The sequence below is a fragment of the Ammospiza nelsoni genome, chromosome 20 (genome assembly GCF_027579445.1).
Source record: "Ammospiza nelsoni isolate bAmmNel1 chromosome 20, bAmmNel1.pri, whole genome shotgun sequence".
In the NCBI taxonomy this organism is placed as follows: domain Eukaryota; kingdom Metazoa; phylum Chordata; class Aves; order Passeriformes; family Passerellidae; genus Ammospiza; species Ammospiza nelsoni.
The window spans coordinates 7325941-7347070 of record NC_080652.1 but is presented as its reverse complement, the minus strand read 5'-3'; the positions used below and the strand labels follow the sequence as shown (position 1 = coordinate 7347070).

At 46.8% G+C, this 21130-nt stretch overlaps 2 protein-coding genes across 2 annotated transcripts in view; both read right to left on the bottom strand.

Annotated features, from left to right (window-relative positions):
- Positions 1 to 9529, bottom strand: part of ABL1 (ABL proto-oncogene 1, non-receptor tyrosine kinase) — a 75582-nt gene extending 66053 nt beyond the window's left edge. Inside the window, exon 1 of the mRNA XM_059486529.1 lies at positions 9158 to 9529. Coding sequence (XP_059342512.1) covers positions 9158 to 9293 — 136 coding nt within the window. The 5' untranslated portion in view covers positions 9294 to 9529. The remainder of the gene's footprint in view (positions 1 to 9157) is intronic.
- Positions 9530 to 15315: 5786 nt separating this feature from the next.
- On the bottom strand, positions 15316 to 19416 carry EXOSC2 (exosome component 2). The gene is made up of 9 exons (XM_059486389.1): positions 19266 to 19416; positions 19080 to 19181; positions 18932 to 18977; positions 18483 to 18572; positions 18306 to 18371; positions 18091 to 18159; positions 17061 to 17237; positions 16764 to 16892; positions 15316 to 16091 (listed from the first exon to the last, which is right to left on the bottom strand). Exons 1-9 carry the CDS (start codon positions 19388 to 19390, stop codon positions 16011 to 16013), a joined length of 885 nt encoding a protein of 294 aa, XP_059342372.1. The 5' UTR covers positions 19391 to 19416; the 3' UTR covers positions 15316 to 16010.
- Positions 19417 to 21130: the final 1714 nt, after the last annotated feature.

Genomic DNA, 21130 nt, shown 5'->3' with positions numbered 1-21130 from the left:
GGGATGTAGTTTTTAAATGAACATTATGTGTTGTCAGACTTATATCAGGAATGAAAAGAACTTAGAGCCAATAAAAATAATAAAAAGAAAGCCCCATTCACACAAACATATTTATAGCTTAAACTATTTTGCTAGATGCACTAAATCTTCATTATTATAAAATTCTCCCACCCAAAAGAGATTTAAGTAAAATAGAGTATTACTAGATTACAGCTTTGCTTTAGTGAGCATTGTTATGACTTCATAACAATTTAACTCCACCATTAGCTCTGTGAGAGCAATTCTGACATTCAGACAACACCAACTGTGTAAATAAGTGTCACAGGCTGAATTTGTTTCCAGATATTCCCTGAGCATCCTTGCCATAAAAAGCTCATGATCACAAATGTTGAACTCAATGCTACAAGAGGATTTACCAAATCAATTTCTATACTGAGAGGAATCTAATATTTAATATTAATTTTAGGAAAGTATTTATATCTTTTAAAAGTCAGTGAGCATAACAAAAGAAGTAGGGGAATTAGACCAATTGCAGAAGACATCAATAAGTGAAAAAGAATGCAAAATTGAAAACCTTTTCTTTTATTTTTTTTAACAAAGAATGAGCTAAAATGGAGCTTGAGGAGATGAAGGAGCAAGATTTTCCCATTAACAGTGAAAGCAAACATCACCTACAAAGCTTTTTTCATCAGCAAGCAAGCACACAAAGATTACAGGTTCTGGTAGTATCTAAAAAGACCTGACAGCCACTATTTCTGAAATTCACAGTTGTCACTTCTGACCCTGGTTCTCACCAATTAACTTTTGTTCATTTCCAAGACGATTCTCACTGCAGGGATTGTTTTAATCAGAGCAAGTTAGTGAAGAGTCACAGAAGACATCTGGTGGCCACTGCCCCAAATGACAATTTCATTTGCTTTACACCTTTGTAATAAAGCTTAAATTTTAACTAAGTAAATAATTTTAAACACTTCAAATTAATTAAATAATTTCATTCACAAAAACCCAAGTGAAAACAGTTGTGTTTGCTGCATAACAGCCCTGTGGTCAGGCCAGGAGCTGAGAGCTTGGGAACAGCCCCTCACCAGGTATGTTAAATGAGGCTGAACATAACAAGGAGCCTTTGAACTTGGGCAACTTGAGCACAAATGACAGAGCAAACATTTCCTGAAAGCCCAAAGAATTTCCTATTTAAAGTTTCCATGTCCTTATCCCACTACCATTCCCACATTCAGCCTCTGAAAAAACCACCTTGTTGATTCTGGGAACACACAGGCACAAAAAAAAGCCATGAATTAGCCATCAGTTCCCCCAGGTGTGGAGTGGCAGGAGATCAGCTCACTGGGGTCACTACCAAACCTGACAGAGCCCATGTGGGTGTGTGCTGGATGCTGGGTGTGCAGAGCAATGAAATTTCCTCCTCTGCAGCTCAGAGTGACAGCAAGCACAGGGAACATGCCCAGGTCACCCTGTGCTTCCAGCAGAGATGGACATTGGACAGGGAACAAACAGCAGGTCAGACAGTGGGGGAATCCTGTCCTCAGCAAGCCTTGCCATCCAAAACCCAGCATTTAACAGGCAGCAGAGTATGTAATTCAATATATTCTCGATCACACGTTATTCCCAGTTTCTGAGGCCATCACTCCCTCTTTGATGCAAATGTGGAGTGCAAACCACAGCAGAGGAAGGTCCAGCCTTTTACTATTTCATGAGCTCTAAGGAGAAACTGGAGCAAATAACATTTGCTACTGCTCAGACAGCACTTCAAAGGAGGAATCTGCAGAGAGGCAGGCTGGACACAGCTCAGGCCCTGGAAAACGTGGCAGGAATAAGGTAGGAACTAAGTCAGCCAAAATGATAAATGCACCAGAATGCCTTAGAAAAGCAGCACTAATGGATAAGCAGCTTCTCAAGGCAGGCAACATGTAGCAATATTGATTCTTTAATACACACAATGAAACCAAAGTCTTAATGATTAATAATCTGTTGTGAAACTCTATTCATTAGGTAAAAACAGTGCTCAGAAATGACACAACATAAATCAGGCAGTCTCCTCACTCATGAAAGAATGATGAGCTTGCTCGCATCCATGTAAATTAGCAGCAATCACTCTGCATAAAAGCAAGCTCCTGCTTTTCACAACCCAGCTGGTGACAGCCAGGAAAAAATGCTGGAGAAAAAGAAAATATACATGAAAAAACCCTAAATCTAATTTCAACACTAATTTCAGAAAGTACTTAAGCAAAAACTAAAGAAAGTTGGTATTCAGGACACACAAGGAAATGTGTAGAGGGACTCCTCCCAGAGCACAACACACCATTCTAGCAGAATTATATCAAATTTTGCCACCAGCATGATGAAACTTTGAGCCATCTCACAAAAATTAATGATAATATCTAAGTGTAACACTGGCATTAAACACAGAAGTTTAAAGACCAGAGTTAAGAACTAACTAAGAACTAATTTAGTTAAGAACTAAGAAAAGACACTGCCTTAGGCAGCTTTACTCACTAAAATTGAATGTTCATTACCTTTTTGCCCAACAATCCTCCTTAAACCAATTAAATGGACACTCTGGCAAGCAGATTAATAACCTCTACAGATTGTTTAGATTGATCTTCAATCAACATAGAGCAGAGTAAGAGCTGAGTGATAAGGGAGTCACAGAAGCAAAGAAGCAAGAGTCCCTCTCTCTGCTGGAACTGCCCTGGATGCTCCTACAGCAAAAGACTTCACAACAGAGCTTTTATAAGGAGACCAACTCCTTCTCACAAGAATGGCACAGCATGGCTGAACTGACAGAACACTGCTGGGTGCAGACACCGCTCCTCACACACACTGCAGAGGGAAGGCAGCCCCTTCCCCCTGCCAAAGAACAAGGAAAGCAAAATCTGTATTTTTCCATCTGCAAAAATACTCCAGAAGGTCACTAGTGTTTCAAACACTTCCTTCAGTCTTTGTAAATGCAAATCAGAGTGTTTTGTACAGCTGAAAGAGATGGCACCTGCAACACACCCCATGTCCACCCACACAGCCATCCAGGTTTTAAACTTTACAGGGTGGCTCAAGTACACTGAGGGAGCTGCAGGAATGTCCCGGCCATGCTGAAATATTCCAAACAGCCCAAACCCATGGCAGGGTGCTCTGAACTTTTACTGAACACAACACTGGTGTCAGCTGGGTGTGAAGAGCCGGACTAACTCGTGCAGCTCTGCATCCTCAGTGCCTGCTGCCAGCCAAGAGCATTCCTCATTGGCACCCGCCAAGGCTCTGCTTGCAGTCCCATCCACACCAGGGCTATCAAAACACTCTCCCAATTATTTCTTGTCTGCTTTGTCACAGTTCCTACACAGGAAACACATCCCTGTTCTTCCAAGGCACAACGCAACAGCAGCATCACCACCCTAAAGAGATTGTCAGCAGGACAAGACTTTCCAAGGCCATTTTCACCTTTCTGCACTCTCACAGAGCCTGACACTGAGAGCACAGGGATGAAAGTCAGGACTCTCAACTCTCAGCAACAGGACTGTGTCAACTCCTCACTTTCAAGCTTCAGATTTAAACATTCCAATGTAAAATACTAGAATGTTGAAGTGTGCTGAAAGAGATGATCTCCTACAAAGGAAGATTTCTATGCTAATACCCTCTAGCCTTCTCCTGCCTCCCTGTCCTGATTTCCTACCACAGCCTCCCTATTAAAATTTGTAAATAAGAATGCAGAACTACCATAATCTGTTAATAAAAGTCTGGCTTATGAGCAACCACTACCTATTAGTCATGAAGGAGATCAACTGCTTAAATATGGCAAGTTATCAAAGATTAGCCAGTGCACAGAACAGAACTGCTTTTGCCCAGGAAAGGGATTAGCCTTTCCCCATCATCATCATCATCCACCTCAGCCTGTGGAAAAGCAGTTTAGAAAGTCTTAGGTCTCTTTCCATATATATTCCAACCATAGATCAAGTTTTGTGGAAGAGCTTCTTAGCAAAACCTAGTAGTATTTGATAATTGGAGCAAAAAAAAAAAATACAGCAAGTGATTTTTATGATGAGAAGGTATACAGTCAGAGGCAGTAAACAAATCTGCATTCAGCATGCAGCAGATGTCAGCATTAACCAGGCTAATACTGAGGCACAGTGAAGTTGGATTCATAAGCAATGATCCCAAAAGCTGGAGATAAGTCTCTCCTAATAGAGATGGAAATTGAAATTTGGGAGCTGCCAAATCTCCAGCCTGACAACAAAGAAAGTTTTGTCAGTTCAGAATGAAAACCTGAAATACTGAAGGCAGACTAAAAAATGGCTTCCAATTAGGCCACTGCTAATGATCCAATTTCAGGTGAATGGTCTAAAGTGGAGTCAGGAGTAGTAAAGCAGTTTCTTTGAAGTCTCAGGTTTTGCAGTTGGTGAAGCAGAGACAAAGTATAAAAATTCCCTGAGGTACAATGGAAAGAGATAAATGCAGGGGTTTTAAGTACATGGGTTTGAAGAAACAGTTCTAGTATGGAAGGAGTCTCATTTAAATCATTTCCTTGTATGGGCAATTGACTATCTAATAAATGTATATTGCATATAAGGAAGACATATTGAGCTCCCCTGTAGGATAAAGGATAATGAGTACAAAAATCAGACCTTGAAGGTAATGCCATGGACAGGGACGCCTTCCACTACCCTAAGTTGCTCCAAGCCCTGTCCCACCTGGCCCTGAACACTTCCAGGGATCCAAATCTTGTTCCAAAACCCTGCTATGGGCAGGGACACCTTCCACTACCCCAGGCTGCTCCAAGCCCTGTCCAGCCTGGCCCTGAACACTTCCAGGGATCCAGGGGCAGCCACAGCTTCTCTGGGAGCCTGTGCCACCCTCACAGGGAGGGATTTATTCTGTATATCTCATCTACCCTCAGCTTGCAGCCATTCCCTGTGTCCTGTCACTCCAGACCCTTGTCCCAAGTCCCTCTCCAGCTCTCCTGGAGCCCCTTTAGGCACTGGAAGGAGCTCTGAGCCCTCCCTGGAGCCTCCTCTGAGCTGAACACCCCCAGATGTCTTCAGAGCACAGCAGCTCCAGCCCTTGGAGCTCTCCTTGGCCTTCTCTGGACTCTTTCCAACAGCTCCATGTCCTTCCCATGCTGGAGACAGCACTGCAGGAGGGCTCTCAGCATAGTGGAGCAAGAAGGAGAAGAATTTCCCCCCCTGCCCTTCTGCCCACATTGTGGGATCAGCCCAGGATATGCTTAGAAGCGATTATAAAGTAATTTATTCATTTTCACAATTGAAGTACTTGAAACATGAAACTTAACGGCATAAAACAAGATAGATTATTAAACATAAAGACCCTTAAAATTTATTTTTAATCGATAATGTAGGAAATGGTACTTTTAATTGCTGGGGTTTTTCCTCACAGTGAACTGTACAGGGCACATCTCCAACTGGCAGCTGTGGCAAGCTGGTGCTATAGATCCATTTTGCACAATTGCTTCCTAATTAAAGCAGTAAAATCTTTCAGCACCCTTGTAAGAAAAAGAATTCAGATCTAATATGACAGAGGCTGTAGTTGGCTGACTTCAGCTATATTCAGCACTAAATGTTTAAGAAAAATGGATCCAGTTCTGCAGTTTATCTCTCTTTACAGTGAGGTAAACAGCTCATTTAACCTCCCCTATCACTCACCTGCTGGAAGAGAAACTCTAAGACCACATTTTAACACTATGAAAGACTATGAAAAGGCCATTTTTGTTTGAGTGCTTCATCAATCTCCTCCTCATCTCAGCATCATGTATGTAATAATTAGAGTTCATTTTTGAAGCCTTCCAGTGTTGCTTTTGCTCGGAGATGCTGTTCTACCAACATGCTTTGGGGGATCAGCTCATCATTCAGCACAGCAACACCTCCATGAGAGCCAGTCAGAGGAGGTGTGGTGTTTGCCAGTCCCTCCAGTCAGCTCCTGCCAACTCTGGGATCACAGCTGAGCCCTCTGAGCACACACCTTCCTTTTCAGAAAGTTTGAGTTTTGCTGAAATTAACATTCTGGAAAGGCACAAGATACACTAGTGTGCCAATTTCAAGGTGCACTGACAGAGTGTTTCCCCTTAACTGTCTGCTGGCCACACTTTTTTCTCAGCTGATATCCCCAAAAAGCAGTGATTGTAGACTCAACTCTCACCAAGGAAAGCAGAGAGAAAGAAGCAAAGTTTGCCTTTATAATTCCTCTCAAGTTCAAGCTTGCAAGCAAGCTGTGAGCTGGAGTAATCTGCATCAGGGTGAAATTTGTGAAATCCCAGCAAGGGCTACTCTGCTGCCCAGGGTAACGACACGAGCGTGAACTCCAGCCTGTAAAACACCCTCCGTGGGGAAAGCAGCAGCACAAAGAGACAAGCCCAAAACTTGCCCATAGATTACTTTATTCCCCTTAAGGCACTCCTCAATTGTCAGCTCAGGACAAAATTTAGAGCCTTTCTGCATTATTCTCACAGAACATTTGAGCACCAGCAGAGCTGATTTCTGGCCAGTTGCCTCCTTGGCTTTTCAGAAGCCTCTCCATGTGTTGCTTTGGGTGCTACGGAGAGTGTGATGACCGAAAAACAGAATTACTTTGCTGAAAGTTATTTTGCCTTACATTGTTAGTATCTGATAATATTCACCAACCCTTTCAGCCAAAATCTGGTACCACTGAAGCAATCCAGATCTTTCACTAAGTGCCTGCTGGATGAGCCTCAGTAGAACTCTGCATGCTCCACCAAACCAGGATCATAAATACCTTTATAAAAATAACCCTAAAAGGAGAGCCCTGCTACCAAAAGTTCCACTTCTCGTGTTTGTTTTATCATGGGCTTTAATACACAAGAACTTCAGACAAGTACATTTAAGAATTCACCTGTCTCTAGGGGGTTAAGTGGCCCACCATGGAATTTCTCCTTAAGCATTTCTTAGTTATGAAAAGCCAGAAACACAATTTTCCCGGGACAAACCAGTTCCCACAGTGCAACAGAGAAACCAGATACAGTGTTTGGTATTTAGAAGAAACTGTGTAATAACATACTGAAAGGGAAACATGCAAATATTTAAGCCCTGGAAAAACACCAATCTTAGTTTTATGAACTACAACCCATGGGACAATAACTGAATAAAGTGAAGGCATTAAATACTGATCTGTTCATTAATTATAAAGTATGTCAGTCTATGTATTTCAAAGGTAAATTACAAAGGAAAAGGAAGAACTTTCTAAAACGAACTTTGTTCCCTCCTAATTTGTCCAGATTTTTAATATGCCATTTTTCAGGACAGGAGCAGCCCAAACTCAGAAGAGAGCTGAACAAACAACAGTGGTACTGCCTTCTACTGCCAGGACCTGGAAGAACCTTTTCATCCACTCAAAGGAAGAAGTTTTTCCTCATGTGTACAAACGAAGCTGATCTTTTGCAGTTCTTTTAACAGATGTCCTAGCCCTGATGTCCCCTTTCAAGTTTATCCCCTTCTAAATCAAGACACCAAGGTCTCTCGTGGACATATGGCACATGGACATTAGAGATACCATTTTTCCTCGTCAATGTACTGGGATCTGCTGACCTCAGGTCACACTGGCAAGAAGTTACCATCTGCCTGTTGCTGTTAGATGATCAAAAAGGAATGTTTCTGGCTTTTCTGCCACAGCAAAGCACCAGAGGGACTAAGAACGTTGTATTGCTTGCAGCAAGTGCTCTGGCTGTACCTCACCTGACCTTGAAACTCTGTCCAAAGTAGTAAAAGCAGGAACCAAACTGGGGGTGGAGGAGTGGGAATAACACAGCACTGAAAGCAAGGAAAAAAAAACAGCAGCAGGTTTAACATCAGAGGGACAAATTAGCCCTGGTATTCTCTCTAACCTTCCCTTAATTACTTCCAATTTCTTCAGTGCACAAACATTGTATGGGAGAATAAAACACTGAAGTAACTCAAAACAGTAATTCAGCAGAGCAGTACAAACATGGGATCTCTGTGTGTTTGTTGAACACTGCAGAGAATTCCTTGGGCCCTTCTAGAAACACAGAATGAGAAAAAGCTAGAAAGCAAAGCCCTTTAAAAGTAAGAACAAATCAAAACTTTTCCTCTAACTAGATTGTGCTCTCGGACACAGCAAATATTTCAATTTTTAGTTCTGTAAAGATTACAGATGCAGTTTTGCTTTGTTCACAGATAAACTTCCTCTACAAGACAAAACTGTTGCAGAAGCTTTGTCAAAGTCACATTCTCTAGCCAAAGACAGCACGTCATTTCAAAGAAATTTCTTAAAATTCTAATATTGTATTAGAATTTTTAAAGTGTTGTGCAAAAGCAAGGATTACTCCAAAGTTTAAGCAAAAACAATGCATTTCTGCACCTCACTTCTGCAGAGATGCCTTCAGTTTACAGTTTTGGGAGTGGGAGGGGGTCGTTTGGTTGGTTTTTGTTGTTTCAGGAAGAATTTAATGCAGTCACCAAATCTACCTCTGAGTCCTACAGAGTTTTTCATTTGGCTTCTTTCCTGAGATTCTGAACTCCTCCCATACTTTGCAGAAGGCCAGCAAGTGACAGGGTTGCTCTACCCCAAACTTTTGGTCTCTAGCACTTTAATCCATCACAGCACAGGATGGAGGTTTAACCAGCTATGAGAAACCACTGAGCAAAGCTGCTCCAAATGCCACAAGAAACTCTTTTCACAACAGCAGTAAGTTCACGAACTTTCCAAAATAAAGTTTTTTTCCCTTCCAAGTAGCAAAGTCCCTTCAGTAAAGATAATTAAAGAACACCTGTGACTGACCACAGCATCACCACTGGCTGAGGCTGGTTTGTACTATGACACAGGCAACTCAAAAAGGATCAAACACTTCCCCAGACTGCAAACCAGAACATAACCAAGGCAGAAATTAGAAACTTTTACAATGTTAAAAAGTTACTTCCTTGCATTTCACCTTTAGCTGTACAATAACCGCTCCCCAGCTTTCAAGCAATCTGACCCAAGTATTTTCTTAAAAAACAAATCACAGAAGATTTGCATTAAGCAGCAAGAGAAAGAAAACAAGACTTCCATAAAGTACATGTCTGTATCTGCTCCATGGTCTTGAATAAATCCATATTGTACCTAGCTCAGCAAACCAAAATTAAACCAAATGGAATAGTTTCTGTTACAAGGAGAAACTTCTCACCATGTTCCACGAAGACGTTGCAGTGTGGGCCCGCATGCCTCGATGACTCCTTCTTCCCTGCTCCTTTGATGAAGTGCAGGGCAGGCAGACTTGGCCTCCTTTGGTCCCCAAGAACTTTTCCAGGCTGCTGCCCCATAAAGTAACTATGGGCAGCCTTTCCCAGGAGGAGAAGTTTCCGAAGAAGTCCGTGATCCCTGATCTTCCAGGCTGGGAAGGAGTTTTGAAGGAGGAAGGTACTCAGGTGGGTGCACTGGCGGCACTCACAGTGGGATAAAGTCACTTGAGGTGAAGAATTAAGACAAATTCCTCCAATGCTCCTGAAGACAGCAACAAGGCTCCTTAGGTGACTTTATAAAAAAAAAAAAAAAAAAAAAAAAAAAAAAAAAAAAAAAAAAAAGAAAACAAGCAAACAAAACAAACGAGTAAAAGTTCCAACCGCTCAGCAATGACCAAGCAGTACCAAAGTTTCAGGTTGCCATATGTAGTGTGTCTTCCACCGGGGAAAGGAGAATCAGTTCATCTCACAAGCAAGAAACCACACACGGGCTCACCCAGGGCAGGAAACAGCCATTCCCACCACAGCTAGTGTCAAGGTTTCTTTTTTTTTCCTCCTTTTCTTTTGCATAGCATTGAGTTAGCAAAGGCCAAAGAGCCACGGGGATTTGGCTTCAAGTATCGCTCAAGTCCAGCAGGGTCAGGTGCGCCGGAACCATGGCAGCTCTCCGGGCGAAGCAGCAGCAGCAGCAGCAGCTCGCGGTGGGCTCCGCACGCTCCCCGGGCTGCAGGGATGGGACCGGGGCTCCTCGGTCACCGGGCTTCGGTCACCGGGCTTCGGCTCCTTCCAGCGCCGCTACCTCGGGGCCGGGGGGCCCGGCGGGGCCATGGCGGCGTCGGAGCAGCGCTGGGGCGGCCGGGCCGGCGCCCCGTGCCCGCTGCCTCAGGCGGAGCCGGGCGCGGGGCTGCGAGGCCGGGGAGCTCCGGGAGGCCGGGTCCTGCCCAGCAGCCGGGCCGGGGCAGCCGGGGGGGACCGCGCCGGCCGCATCCCCGGGCGGGCGGGCGGCAGCGGGGCCGGGCGGGCGGAGCGGGGCGTGGGGCCGCGGGTAGCCCGGGGCTGCGGGACTGGCGGGGGGCGGCGGAGGCGGCGAGGGAGATCCCGGAACCCCCGGGCCGGCGGGCGGGCGGTCACATCCCCTTCCGGCCCCTCCTCCTCCGCCGCCCCCGCCTCCCGCCCGATGCCGGCCCCGCTCCCGGCTCCGGGCACCGGCCGGGCGGGGAAGGGCAGGGGGGGCTCCCGGGAGAAACGTCCGAGCAGCGGGCCCGGCAGGGCGAGGGAGGGGATCCTCCCTTCAGGCGGCCCTGGTGAGGCGCATCTGGAGCGCTGTGCCCAGGGCTGGGCACTGAGGGCGAGATGGGCAAGGAGCGGCTGGAGAGGGTCCTGTGAGGGGACACCCAGAGGATTTGGGGCTAGAGCAGCTCTCTGGTGAGGAGACACTGCGGAGCTGGGCCGGGTCAGTCTGGAGAAGGGAAGGCTGAGAGGAGATCTCAGCAATCCGTGTCAATATCCATGTCAATATCTCTCCGGCGTGTCCGAGGATGGTGCCAGACTCTCTTCAGTGGTGCCCGGTGACAGGATGAAAAGCAATGGACATAAACTAAAACATAAAAAGTTTCCTCGCAACAGGAGGAAGAACTTCTTTGTGTTGAGGGTGGCTGAGCTCTGGAACAGGTGCCCAGGGAGGGTGTGGAGTTTCCCTCTCTGGAAACATTCCAAACCCACCTGTCACCTGCTCCAGGTGACCCTGCCCTGGCAGGAGGGTTGGGCAGGATGATCTCCAGAGATCCCCTCCGACCCCAACTAATTATGATTCTGTGAAAAAAACCTGTGAAAAGGCCCCAAAATCTCATGTGAAATCCCGTACCTCTTTAGAAGGGCTACCCAAGTTGTTTTCCCACAGATCTGACTCTGCAGGGGTCTCAGAGCCTCTGGCCAGCTCTGGACCCTGGGTGCTTGCAGAGATGGACAGGGAAGAAGAGATCTTTGTGGGATCAGCTGTGTGCACAGCCAGGAATCTGTCACCCTGCTTACACAAAGGACTTCACTTCCTTAAAAATGCTCTCAGCGTACACAGAACTCGATACCAAAACCAACCATAGAGTCCAGTGACAGTTGACAAAATATTTTATTGACCTATTTCTGTGCACCATTTAGTACAAAGATGGAGTTAAACCACCAAATTCTTCAGCAGGCACTGAGAGTTCCCTGAGCTAAGAGCAGACCGTGGTGCTGAAGATATTTAGGTTTTCATACATTCTCCAGTTCACCTTGGGGATAAAGAAGGTCAAGGCAGCAGCTTGAGGTCAGGGTGTTTTGGTCAAAGGTCTGTGGTTGCTCCCACTCGACAACAGGAGAACACACAATTGCAATTCTGTGCTGTAGCCTCCTGCTCAGGGCAACCATCTGGACACAGAGCAGCTTGTTTATACTGACTCCTCCCTTGTGACAAATCCAAACACACTCCTTGTCTCCTGTGCCATATTCAAGGTCTCTGGCAGACCTGCATTTTTCATCTTCTAACAATAGCTTCCAAAATGGAGCACTTCATCCAGCCCTGCGGGATCCTCCATCTCTGCTGTGCCAGGCTGTTCCTACATCACTAATTCTTAGTCAGGAGACTGAGCTCAAACCATTTCTATTGGATTTCTCCATCAATCACTCAGTTTGCAGGTACTGAGACTGGTTGTGCTGCGCACACACCCACACAGGAGAGAGAAATTCTCATGCTGAGGCAAATCCAAGGTCACATCTGTTGAACTCTGTGGAATTTCTCCAGGTTTATCTCAGTAATGGAGATCAGCCTCTCACCGAGGTGATATAACCCCCTCTGGGCTCCCACGGACTGGGGGAAAGGGAGGAAATGAAGCTGTCAGCACAGGCCAAGCAGCCCAAGAGAAATTTGTTACAAAACCCAATACCAACCATTCTTCACTGTAAAAGTTCCTCCCTTCTGGGTCTGACTGCAGCATCCTGGATAATCTCTCCTACCATGGCAGGGCTGAAGCAGAGTAAACTCCAGAAGACAACCATGGGTCCACAATAGTGAGAAAAACCTTCACCAAATTAAGCAAAAGTCATTCCAAACATGCAATAGAATCACAGAACTGTTTGGATTGGAAGAGACCCTAAAGACAATCATGTTCCACCCCCCTGCCACAGGCAGGGACATCTTCCAGGTTGCTCCAAGCCCTATCTAACCTGTCCTTGAACACTTCTAGAGCTATGCTGTGGACACTAAAGGCTGCAAATGTGCTCTTCCTGCCTTGCCTGAGATCTGTGCAGAGGAATGCACTTACTTTTTATTTAACAGACCAGGTGAGTTTATCATTCAGGCCGACAGGCAGTTATTCCTTCTGAAGCTGTGCAATCACAAGCAGCAAAGTGGGGCAGATCCTTTGCCAGCAGTTCCCAGCCTCTTTCCACTCAGCAGTTTCTCCAAAAGCATTTCCTGTTTCCCAGAGCACTGCTGTGGTTAATCTGGGACAATACAGAGGCAGATGAGTCAGCTGGTCACTGCCAAATGTCATGGTGAGATACCTGCCTTCCCCTTCCTGAAGGGTACTGCATGTTCTGCCCCCAGCCCTGCTGCCAGTTTTTGGGAACATGACTCTCCTGTTAAACTTGAAAGCTGCCCAGTAGATTCAGAAATTGTTAGAGAAAACAGAGACAGAAAAGTTGTGTGAATACAGAATAAGTTTTAAAAAAGCTTCAGAGGTTTTTTTTTTCAATCAAGTCCATGTACATACCACCATTTATTTTTTTTTTTCCTAAGAGATACTTCAGCACTTTTTCTGTTTACCTCCCATTAAGTGTGGGTTCTCACCCAACAGCTGCAGTGACATTTTCTCCATAACAATATTTTAAAAACTCAACCTCTTCACCAAATAATAAAACTTAGCATGCTAATTAACAGTCCTCAGGAACCTGAGAGAACCATTTCAAGATGTCTCAAATCTCAGTGGGATTTGTCTCTTCTCAGGTCTGTGCAAAGCTTTTTATTTGTACCATTCTCAGCTGAACCGCAAAACTGCACGGCTGGTACAGAAGTAATGCAATAAGCAGCAGTAATTGGATTAATAACCCATTAGCACAAATTTAAAATCTCAGTGGTTATTCCTAGGAGTAAAGGAATCCTTGCTATTAGTACATGAACACTGGCACCAAGAAACAAGAAAATTCTTTTTGCACATGAGTGATAATGTGTTCTTATTCCTACAGACAACACTCACCAGGAAGGGTGAGTTACCAACCCCACCTCTGAGCACAGCTGCACCATGTGTTAACCCTGGAGGAGGCAGCACAGGAGGTGCTACAGCTGCTTTACAGTGTCAGACACTGGTGAGCAAAGAAATCAGGTTGGTCTGAGCTGTTTTAGTACCTGCATGGGCCTTTTAGTTCCCCATAGAAAAATGAACACTTACTAGGTTATTCTGACCCTCCTTTCAACTACTTGTTTTTTTTATTCTTAAACCAGAGAATCCATAGTTTCTTCCCTTCCACCCTTCCTGCTTAGAAGTTGCCCAGCACAATCCCACAGACTATTTCAAGAATTTAAGGGGCCACTGCTGTTTGCTGGCTTGTTGTTTGGTCGCTGCTGGTTTGCAGAGCTGCGCTGGATGGGAACTGCCAGCAATGACCTTGCTGAAGCCTTGTTACAGAATTTAGGTCTTGGCACAGCACTGGCTGAATGTGCAAAGATCAATAATTACCCCTCATGGTCCCTGGGGAACATACTGAGACCTTTGGTTCCCTCCCATCAGGAAAGATCCACAACCAAACCTCACCAGCTGGTGTTCTACTTGGGTTTAAAAACAAAAGTGCCAGGTAATCAGGAGTAAGGGAACTGGATGAGTCACAGGGCTCCCCTATTTAACTCATCATTAATGCAAGATATCAGGAATCCTGCAGCAAGCAGGAGGAATCAGAAAGCTCAGAGCTAAAGCAGTCCAGATCTTGAGTTGGTTTTTAGCAGAATAAACAGCTGCTAAACTACAGCATTAGGTAAGGGGGGGGGGGGAAATGTACTTTTCTAAGTGAAAGATGCAGACTGCTAAAGCTCTTTTAGCCTTTTTGAACCAGTTTTGTCAATGGAGGTGTGTATTATGTGGCTACCAGCAGTCTCAATGGAGACCTGAAAGTGTCTCCATCAAACCTTGGTTTTCAAATTTCCCCAGTCATCTTGAGGATGTGATTTTTGCAACACTTACTATGAAATCCTCTTAAAACTCAAAAACAACAATTCCCAGGCCTTGTGTGGGGCATTCCAGTGATACCCCCAACAAGTTCAGTGCTATTTTCAGAGGCAGCACGGGCAGTTGTGCAGCAGCAGAACGGATTAGCCATGTCCTTGCTTGTCCTTAGCCCGTTGTGCTTTTGGATCTGGGCAGCAGCGCTGGTGGCAGCCGCCCAGGCCCTGCTGTTTGGAGAAGGGAAGTGCCACAAACGCGATCCAAAGGTGCCATCTAGTGCCTGCTCGGCACAGGGAAAGCGGCCCGAGCTGCAGGGACAGCCACAAGGGAGTTTCTAGTTCCCAGGATAACACAAAGGAAAGAATTTTCTCGTTTGTCTGAGGCAAGAGTGTGAATTTGAAACGTGCAGTTGGATTCAGGAATAATTGGGACAGATGTTTTATCATCATTTTTAAGAATAGATAGAATACATATATAATAAACCAGCTCTAATACAGCACCTGGAACTGAGAGGATTCTCAGGGAAAACATCACAATCTTCACAGAGAATGTGACTGACTGCCTGCCAACACTTTGACTCAACGTGTCCACCTCTAACCACCAGCATGAAGATCTTCACCAGTGTCATACTGGGCTCCTTGTCACCTCCCAGTCACCTCTGCTTGACTCACCTCTCCAAGAGATCCTGCAGGGAGGCAGTGCTTGGAAAGCCACTGTGAACACCAGGCAATCCTTACAGAGGAACCCTGTAAGGGCTGAAGAGGAAGGTCAAGTCCTGCTGGGATGAAGGGCAGCAGCTGAAGGGGAGATAAGACAGTGGAACCATTCCAAGTGTCCTAGCACAAGGAAACTTGAGCCAACCACAGCTCTCAAGCTAGGCTAAACACAAGCCAATGCACACACTGCTGAAGGAATGATTTGTTTCAAAAAATTTATTGAAATGTAAAATACTTAATACAAAACCATACTGGTGACTCCTCAGAAGAGGAGCTCACCTCTCAGGCATAAAAAAAGACCAGCAGGATATACACAAACCAGGACACTGCTTGTCCAGAGCTCCTGGCTCATATGAACAGACACAGCCACATCCCATCTCATACCCCTGAGACATTCAAGCCATGAACAGCCAGACCCAAATTGTGGTTAGCAAGGCTGTGGATACTCCTGTTCTCTAAACACATTCTTAAAAATGAGGGCTTTCAATCAGGGGACAGACTGGCAGATCTGTATCACAAGTAAATTAAAATCCAAATCATCTTCTAGGGAGAGAGAAACATCACAAAGCAAATCTCTTCCTCTCTGTCATTTTGCACAAAGTTCTGGGGCACTAGACACAGCAACAGGTGCTAGGAGACAGGTGCCAGTTGCATCTGATCTTTATAAAGGTCAGATATCAATTTCTCAGGCCGTTGCACTAAAAGGCTATTGTACTTAAGTACTACTTTGTACTAAAAGGACACAGGAGATATCCTAGGAGTGAGGAATTTTGGTGGTTTCTGAAGTGTGGAATGAATGTTGAACTAGAACACTGAAAAAAACCGTATAATACTGAGAATCAAAGCTGCCATGCTGGGATTTCAAATGACTGCTTCTGGCCACGTGCCCTGTCCTATCCCTCTGAATCCAGCAACCTCTGTCGAGCTTCCAGAACGATCTCCTCTGTCACCTCTGGTTTGAGAATGTCCTTGATCTGCAGTGGAAACAAGAGCAATATGAGCACCAGGAATCAACAGCTACTTCTGCACTCTGTGGGGAGACAAAGGTCCCTGACACACGGCAGCAACCAGCAAGGGAGTTTAGAGGGTTGTGGTGAAAAAAGATCTATGGCAGAGGGTCCAAGGCATAATTAACACCTCATTGGGAATGAAAGCAGAATTCAGATCTCATTTATTTGTGGGAAGAGAATTGCCTGTGATAGTGCTGGCAGGAATCACAGTGAAAAGCTGTACAGCAAGAGGGCAAATGGAGGCAGTCCTGCAGCAGTGCAGGATGTGGGTACAGACATGAGCCTGCTCTCTGTACAATACATGACATTTACTTTTTCATTGCTTCATAAAATGCACTATACCCTCATACAATGCCAAATTTAACACTGTTTTCACAGGAATTAAAGGGTCCATAATCCCAGTGAGGGATACACAACATCTATCAATAAAGGGACTGAACTCTCTTTAGGAAGAGTTAGACTGCCAGAGGCAGAACCTTACAAACTATCCCTGAAATTGTGCAAGGCAACTTATGTTGTGCAGAAGAGGAGAGTTCATACTACAGGATGCTTTGGTAAATTGAAATGAAACTCTGACTTCAGCAGCCTTGCTGTTCCCTCCCCTCAGTGTGGAATAAACACCACTGGTTCCTGTACCTGATGAGGAAGGGATGCTTCATAGCAATACAGGATGCTGGTGTCAAAGAGCATGATCTTGTGAGTAACCAGAGCCACGATGCAGTTTCGGAGCCGTGAGATCACCTCCCGGTCAGACAAGGGAACTGGCTGAGGAAGGACAGAGGAAAAGGGATGAATGCACAGGGATACAAGGAAAAAAGCCTTGCTGTGAACCTAACACAGGATCCTGAAAGTCTCAGGTTACTCAGGTGCCTCTGACTGTGTCAGACTAAAAACCATCACTGGCAGAAGAGGGCTCACATTTCCTGGACTCACCTCCAGGTTGGCAGTGTAGCCTCCAGCCTCGTCATCCTTCTGCTCCGGGGTTGGGTAGATCCAGATGAAGCCATTGTTGCCGAGGATCACGGAGGCACCGCAGGGCAGGTCATGGAAATGAGTCTTCTGCCGTTTCACAAGGGAGGGAGAGACCTGAACCAGCACTCCCTGGGCAAGCTGGAGGGCAGGCCACAAACTCAGTGTGAGAGGCATCATGAGCCACCACAGATAACACCAAGTCACTGATACACACTCACCCCACTCCTGGCCTAGGAACAACTCTGTTTTAACACCTTTTCCAGTGAAACAGTGAATGTAAAACCTGGCTGCCTCTGGGAGCACTGGGAGGATTAGCTAATGCCTGTGCAGCCCTTTGAAGATGAAGAATACTCTAAGTGCTTAGCAGAAATGTTAATAATATCTTGATCGTAACTACACATCAACCATCCCTGCAGAAAAATGAGGAGTCAGAGGCCCAATTTAGCAGAACATTTTCCCTCATAATCCAATCACTGTCCTTCACCCTTTGTGCAATAAGCACACTTCCCTTTCATCTTTTAAGTGCTAATACCCTTGGTCTGGTAATCCCAAAGCACAGCCTACGCTCCAACGGCCCCTTGGCTTATTTCAATGCACAAAACCAGAGATAAATGCCAACTGTGTAAAGCCTAAAATAGAGCCCTGGGGAGAAGAACAAGTCACAGGGGCAACAGCCAGCAGAAGAGGAGTGAGGAGATCTCTCCTCAGGATTTAATTCCCAAGTGGCTAGTGGGGGAAACAGAACTAGCAGGCTGAAACTGTGGACAGGGAGAGCAGTGACTCAAAGGGCAACTCAAGGACACCTTTGTTTTAGGGAAACTCTGCTTGGTGGTCCCATGGAAGAGCTAAGAGTCTTCCTGTCCTGCAGGAATGGGTTATAACAACATCGTGCTCTACTCTGTAGCTGTTTTCTTAACAAAGCTCCAAAAGGCCTTATACAAATCAGCTGGTGCAGAATGAACCCAGGATCAAGGGCTTTGGAATAACTCACCTTCCCATACTTCAGGCTCCGGGTGTGCAGCGATACAGCCCCATCAGAAAATATAGATTGGACCTCTGCCTGTTGGTGCCACTTAAGGAAACAGGGTCCCCAAGGCTGCCCAGTGCCACCCCAGCATAGCTCTCACCCCCAGCCAGGCTAGCCAAGGTCTCCCTGTTCTTCCCACATCCTTGGCTCTTCTGTCAATGGGAGCAGCAGAAGGATACACTGATGAGATCCCCTTCCTGCAGGTAGTCCCTCATTGCAAGCTCATCTTCTGCTGATTTCCTTCTCTGAAACATCACAAGGAAAGTTACATGTAGCCCAGAACGAGAAAACACCCATCAGTAGCTCTTTGTGGGGCACCGTAGGATGCCAAGCAAAACACAACCAGCTACACTTACCAGCTCCCCACCAGGTAAATTTATAGACGACAGCAACAGGACTGAATCCAGCCTGGAATTAGTTTCCACTTTCCATCGCTTCTGCTGAACCTAAGGGGGAAAAAACCACCCAAGGTAAATTTATAGATGAGAGCAACAGGACTGAATCCAGCCTGGAATTTGTTTTCACTTTCCATCGCTTCTGCTGAACCTAAGGGGGAAAAAATCACCCAAGCTTTATGGGTACACACTCAAAAACTGAATGGGACCTGCAGCTCACCAAACTGCAGTAGGGGACAGCTCTGCTGGCTTCTTCCAGCCCCATCCCAGTTAAAATCCACACACTCCCAGTACCCTGAGCAAGGACATTGATGTGTGTCAGTGTTTTAGGATTCCGGGAGGCGCTTAGAGTGGGACTGAGCCACAACCACCCTCCTCATCCTCAGCACCGCGGCAAACAGGGGTTTTACCTCCGTAATCCTGCCGACCACGATGTCGCCGATCTCGCCGTTGTACCTGGGGCAGAGAGCGGCGGTCACACACCTCACCTCACCTCACCTCCCTCACCCGGCCGAGCCAGGCCCCGCCGCCGGCTTGTCCCGCCGCGGCCGCGCTCACCTGGCCTTCAGCGCCCTGACACACACCAGCTTGTTCACCCTCTCCACCACGCCGGCCACCGAGGCGATCAGCTTGTCGTCCTCCACATAAGTACCGTGGCCCCTGCGGAGAGACAGCGGCTACCTAAGGACAGCCCGAAGCCGCGCCGCCACCCCGCCGCCGCCTCTCCTCCGGCGCTGCCCGTACCTCATGTATCCCGTGTCCGTGGTGATGGTGTCCCCCGGTGCCACCAGATGCTTCTCGCCGCCCCGGAGCGCGCTGGAATCCAGGGGCGCACGGGCCGCCGGCAGCCTCATGGTGACCGCCGCCATCTTGGTACCGCCGCACGCGCCTTCCGCCCGCCATGTTGGCTGCTGGCGAGAGCGCGCCTGAGGGCGCGGGCGGCGCCATCTTGAGTGCGGGCAGCAGGGGCGGTGACTGGGCAGCCATGTTTGTTCCTGTCAGCGGAGAGCCTCTCTGGCTTCGCTCCGTTGAAACCCAAGGGGGACTGCGGCCATTTTTAGTGCGGGCAGCTCCCGGCTGTGACCCGCTCCCTCAGAACCTGCACGGCAAACCGGGGGGAAGCTCGGGAACCCTCCCCCGGGCTCACCGGGCCCCACAGCCTGGGCCGAGGCGGGGAGCAGCACCCCCCGTTCGGGTGCCCCTCACACACGGTGTCCCCCTGAGTGGAGTCCTCTGACGCCCTCCCCAGCTGGCCAGCGCTCACGCTGAGCTCAAACATCCTCCGGGGCTTGGCCCTGAGCCTTTCCCCTCGGCCGAGCTGTGCCGGCACGAACTGATACGTCTGTGAAAAAGTTTTATCCATTCAAGCACGGGTTAGGGTCTCAGGGCTGCAGAGGAAATGCCAAAAGCAGCCCGCCATAAGATGACTGTCCTCAAATATATCCCTTCCTTCCAGCAGGACTTGCACCTGTGCCGAATTACAGCAGAAATCTGGGCACTAATTAATGGAATATATCAAAGGATGGCAGTAGCTGTGGCTTCAAAGAGGGACTGTACAAGTTCACAAGAATAGGGACTGGCAGGGTGAAGCAGTAGATACCACCCACTCTGGAGTGAGCCAGCCCTTATCCCAGCTTCCAAACCTGAAAAAGGGCTTCTTAAGCCAAAAACTGGGGGTTTTTTCCCTTCCCCGATGCACTTCTTGGTCCAACAGATGACTCCACATCTCCTCACTCACAGATTGTTGTGTTAGTTAAGACCTTCACTCATTCCAATACTCACATCCTTCCCCTGGCACATAAAATAAAGCTCTCCATGCAATCCCTCTTCTAAATGATAAATGTTCCAAGTAATTTTATTTAGAATACAAGAAAGGTACAAATATATTTACACTGTGTACATATACAATCAAATAATATATAATATCAAAGTCTGGTAAATAATGTTTACATAAATATTTACAAAGTTAAAGTGACAGTTTGGGGGTTTTTTTCTTTTGTTTTTGTTTGTTTTCTTCTGGAAGTGAAACACGGTTTGTGAGAACTTTATACATCTTAGACTTATCATTAATATTAGAATACCTTTTTTTTTTTTTTTTTTTTTAAGATTTATGATACACAGCTCTCCTCCGCAGTGTGGGGACTCCAGAGGGCGCTTAGAGTTGTCCTTGGGGACGGAGCTGGCTCGGGGACAGGTTTTCTCTGTCCCCAGAGGGCAGTAGCAGTTCCAACCAAAATGTTCCTTCAGAGCTGGGAAAGGGATGGGGAGAAGAGCTGCCAGGGTTGGAACGGCAGAGCTCAGGGTCCCCACAAATCCTGCCTGTGGATGGGCATTCCCAGCTGGCACGGTGTCCCCTCTGCCCACAGCACGGCTTGGAGCAGTGACAGACCCCAGTACTGGGCTCTGGCTGGAGCAGGGTGGGCAGAGGGGCCTCGGGTGCAGGAAAATGCAAATGTTCACTAACTCGGGGCTCCCAAGCAGGGAAAGGTGTTCCTTGGAAGGAGCCACCGGGGCCAAACCACTCCTGGGGCAAACAGGTATGGCTGGGGTGGCCACATCAGGGCTGTGCCAACCTTTCAGTGGGGCACATGTATGCTAGAGCAGAGGAT

Coding starts and splice junctions, on each gene's coding strand:
- EXOSC2 (XM_059486389.1), bottom strand. CDS start 19,390: ATGGCGGCGGTCACCATGAGGCTGCCGGCGGCCCGTGCGCCCCTGGAT. Junction 19,182..19,265: donor ACGGACACGGGATACATGAG/GTACGGGCAGCG, acceptor GTCTCTCCGCAG/GGGCCACGGTACTTATGTGG. Junction 18,978..19,079: donor GTCAGGGCGCTGAAGGCCAG/GTGAGCGCGGCC, acceptor TCTCTGCCCCAG/GTACAACGGCGAGATCGGCG.